General features: G+C 39.6%; 1 protein-coding gene across 1 annotated transcript in view; it reads right to left on the bottom strand.

Annotated features, from left to right (window-relative positions):
- Positions 1-888: 888 nt before the first annotated feature.
- The window catches only part of XRN2 (5'-3' exoribonuclease 2), a 50,438-nt gene continuing 47,747 nt past the window's right edge, over positions 889-3,579 (bottom strand). The window contains 1 exon segment of the mRNA XM_010005103.1: positions 889-951. Coding sequence (XP_010003405.1) covers positions 889-951 — 63 coding nt within the window.

A 3,579-nucleotide genomic window follows, 5' to 3' on the forward strand; every position in this document is an offset into this window, starting at 1 on the left:
AACTCTATTGTGTAGAGGCTGCATGGAATTATTTTCCAAGAAGCTAATATAAATGTGCAGGCACAGGTAGGGATAAAGGATACAAACACCTTCTGGAGGGGGGTGGAAATGAATGACTCGATACTGTTCAGAATTTCAAAAGCCACTTTATAAAGCAAATAAAAATATTTACTGATTTGGTACACTCACATGGAAAATTCCTAGAAAGAGTGCTAAAAATGAATGGAAACCTCCATACTTTGCAGCTATTTTAAATTATATATCAAAACAGACAAATACATCTTCCGTGCTTGTTTATGTTACAATAACAAAGTCAAAAACAGGCACAAATTGTAGAAGTTGAAATGTTTTACTTCAAAGTCCAAAAAAACCTCCTCTCTTTACGAGAAATCCAAGGAAGCACCTGATGAGGAGTATCGACAGAAGTGTCTTTAACCACTGTGCTCCACAGGCTGCCTCTGCCCCAAGAGTTAATAAAATCCCATCTCTATGCATTCTTTAAAACTCCCTGTTTTCAGGCTCTTATGTGTGAAGTAAAGGGATGCTTGGAGCTCAGAGTGACAGGCAGAGTGAAGCACAGCTTGTATAGGTAATAAAGACAAAACAGCACTCCTGCCTCATCAAATGGCTCACAGGCAAATTAGCAAGTGGAGTTTACTCCCATTTTGCAATACACTATTTCCAAGCAACACAGCCCCCCACAAAAAAAATTAATCTGTTCAGTAAGAAATGTGCACATTTAAAACAAGTATCATAGTTTAAAAACTACAAGGATTTTTCTTCAGGATTTCATTCTTTCCCCCAAATAATAAAAGAACAAAATAAAACGCCAGACAGTTTCTATAGTTGTGTGGGCTTTTTTGTTTTTTTTTAAAAAAAGGTCCAGAGCTAATTCCAGCTGTATCTTCCTGAGGGCGGTGGGAGCGGGTAGGGCCTCCCAGGGCCGTATGCCTACAAACAAACAAAAGCAAGCATTTATTTTTTGGATTAACATCACAGTAAACAAGTTAGCCGGGCTTCAGGCGCCACAGAGAACTGCAACAATGCATCCCCTGCGCAGGAAGGTACCGCAGGCAGCACCAAGCCGCTCTCAGCCGCCTTTAAACGCTCTCCTGGAAACAGAGGCTTTAACTCCCAGCCAGGCTTCAACACCAGGAAGAAATTCCCTAAACTACAGCACTGAGACAACGGCATTTCCAAGCCGTAACTTCTCTGTATGTTCTCTTCTTTCAGCAACGCAGAGGTACAAAATGTTAAAGCCACATATATATATATATACACATCAATACATGCACCTGAAGGGCACATTGGAAATGTGTATGTTTAATTCCTACAGAGAGGTGGGCTTTGCAGCCTGCTTTACCCAGAACCATGCTGTAAATGTTATTTTTGTGGACAAAACTCTCAATTTGAGACGCGTGGTGCCTGTGAGCTTGTTAGCAGCATTAGTCAGGTTTATTTTCTTTTAGAGAGAAAAAAACTACCTTCCCTCAACTACCAGCTTTCTGATTTAGCTGTAAGCAACTTCTTGCTAAAGTGAGACATTTTTACAGATAAGTATTTAAAAGAAAAAAAATAAATTGCATTTATTGCAGAAACAGCTTTTTCAGCGCTCGTTCATTTTAAATGACGCCTAAATTCCATCTTGGAAATCACTGAAATTTAGATATATTTTTGTATTTAAATTTATATGAGGAATTCTGTATATCAACTATCCAGCAAAAAATCCACCAGAAAATTTCACTGAAAGTCTCCTTGAAACATTTAAAATTATTTCAAAAACTGATCTACTGCAGAGACCAGAAAGTTAATTACATGCGATGCACTAACGACAGCTATAGGGGTTTGCTTTGTTTCTTATTTGCAGTTTTTTTGGTGGACAGGGGAAGAGGGGCTTCCTTTCACTGCTTTAAAAGAGAAATCCACCTTTCCCCTATCCTGCCGTGGCTCAGAACTGACCACAGGAACCAGGGAAACAGTGAGCAAACCTCTGCAAGAGGAGGGTTGCTTCAGCCTGCTTGTGTCAGACCATCAAATAAGACTTTCTGAACAGAAACAGGTTTGTTACACCCCATTTTTAAAGGACTTGTGCAGAATACACCGGTTCCACCATCAGGAAGGCTTTGTTTGGTTTTGGGTTTGACTGTAATCAATTAAAGAAAGAAACAAGTTGACTATATCCCTGGAAAAATCCTTCCAGTTACACCAACAGCAGCAAGCCCTGCACAGAGCTGCAGTTTGGAGGTTTTCTAAGAGCTGTACGAGACACTGATCATTGAGTGACTAAAAGAAAAATGTCAAACACCTGCACAACATGATCAAGTTTATTCTTCAGGTTTCTGGAATGGCTGGAAGTTGGAGATACTAACAAATTTCCCCTCACCACAGAGCAACCTAAATCCATGACAGTAGCATTAATTTTTTAAGAACTTTGTAGCAGCACGTTTATTAACCCCTTCAGACCATGTTCTTCTGTATGCTGTAAAAAAAGTATTCAGAGTTGAAAGGGACCAAAGATAATTATTTATGCTGTTGTGTGTCACCACTTCCACTTGAATCCCTTTTCAAAGCTTTAAAGCTTTGAAATTTACAGGCAGCAATGCCAGATTCAATTATTGGTTTTGCACCCTAAACTCTTTAAGGTAGCTTCTAATTTTACTCCAGTGCTGTCACCCCCGAAGAAATAATGGCATCTGGAAGTTCATTTAAAAATAACAAAAAGAAAAAGGAAGCGATAACTTAAAAGAAGATAAAAACCAGTTGGAAAACAACGTAACTGCAAAAGAAAATTTTTAAGGAAGCAAATTTACTTGAGCTGAAAGATTTGTCCTAAATAACCATGTATGAGAACACAAAACCGCTGTTACCACCCAGCTTTAACTTCATTCTGTGACCCAGCAGCCATGTCCCATGCCAGGGCCAAGTGAATTACATTCTGGGCAAGACTGTGGCATGACCAAACAGCCACATGCCTCCTGTTTAACAGGGAATGACCTCCCTCAGTCCACACTTGCAACAGCTTCTGGAAGGCGACTCCCATTCACCCCTGTAGCTCCAGCTGTAGCTTTTATGCATGAAGCTTTCAGGTCAGGAATAAACCAGTTTAAGCATTGATTTCTTTTGCAAATATATTCACCTCTGCTACCCAGGATGAAGGGTAGAACAGAGCATGGTGTAGCAAACAGACCTTTTTCAAGTATCTATTTTCCAGCCCTAATTAAATATCACCCAGACTCCATCAGCATCAAAATCCTCCACTGATTTTCCTACATTAATACAGCAGCCCCTGTTATGGATTAGGGCAATTATGCATTTGTTCCTTTGTCTCCAGTGTTTTGGGTAAACCTGTGTAACACAACATGAAAGATTTTTGAAAACTGATCCTATTGATACACCTCCTCCAAATTTGAAAGATACTTAAAAAAAAACACTTTGGACTAGATGGGCAGCACAGCCAGGATTTAAGTCCAACTGTTTCCCTATTAAGCCTAATGCAATCATAACTCATGTTGTCTGGTATTACTTATAGGCAAAACCAGTCCTGCAAGGATCTGCACCGGTAATGCCTCCTCATTATAC

The sequence above is a fragment of the Chaetura pelagica genome, unplaced genomic scaffold (assembly GCF_000747805.2).
Source record: "Chaetura pelagica isolate M959 unplaced genomic scaffold, ChaPel_1.0 scaffold171, whole genome shotgun sequence".
Lineage (NCBI taxonomy): Eukaryota > Metazoa > Chordata > Aves > Apodiformes > Apodidae > Chaetura > Chaetura pelagica.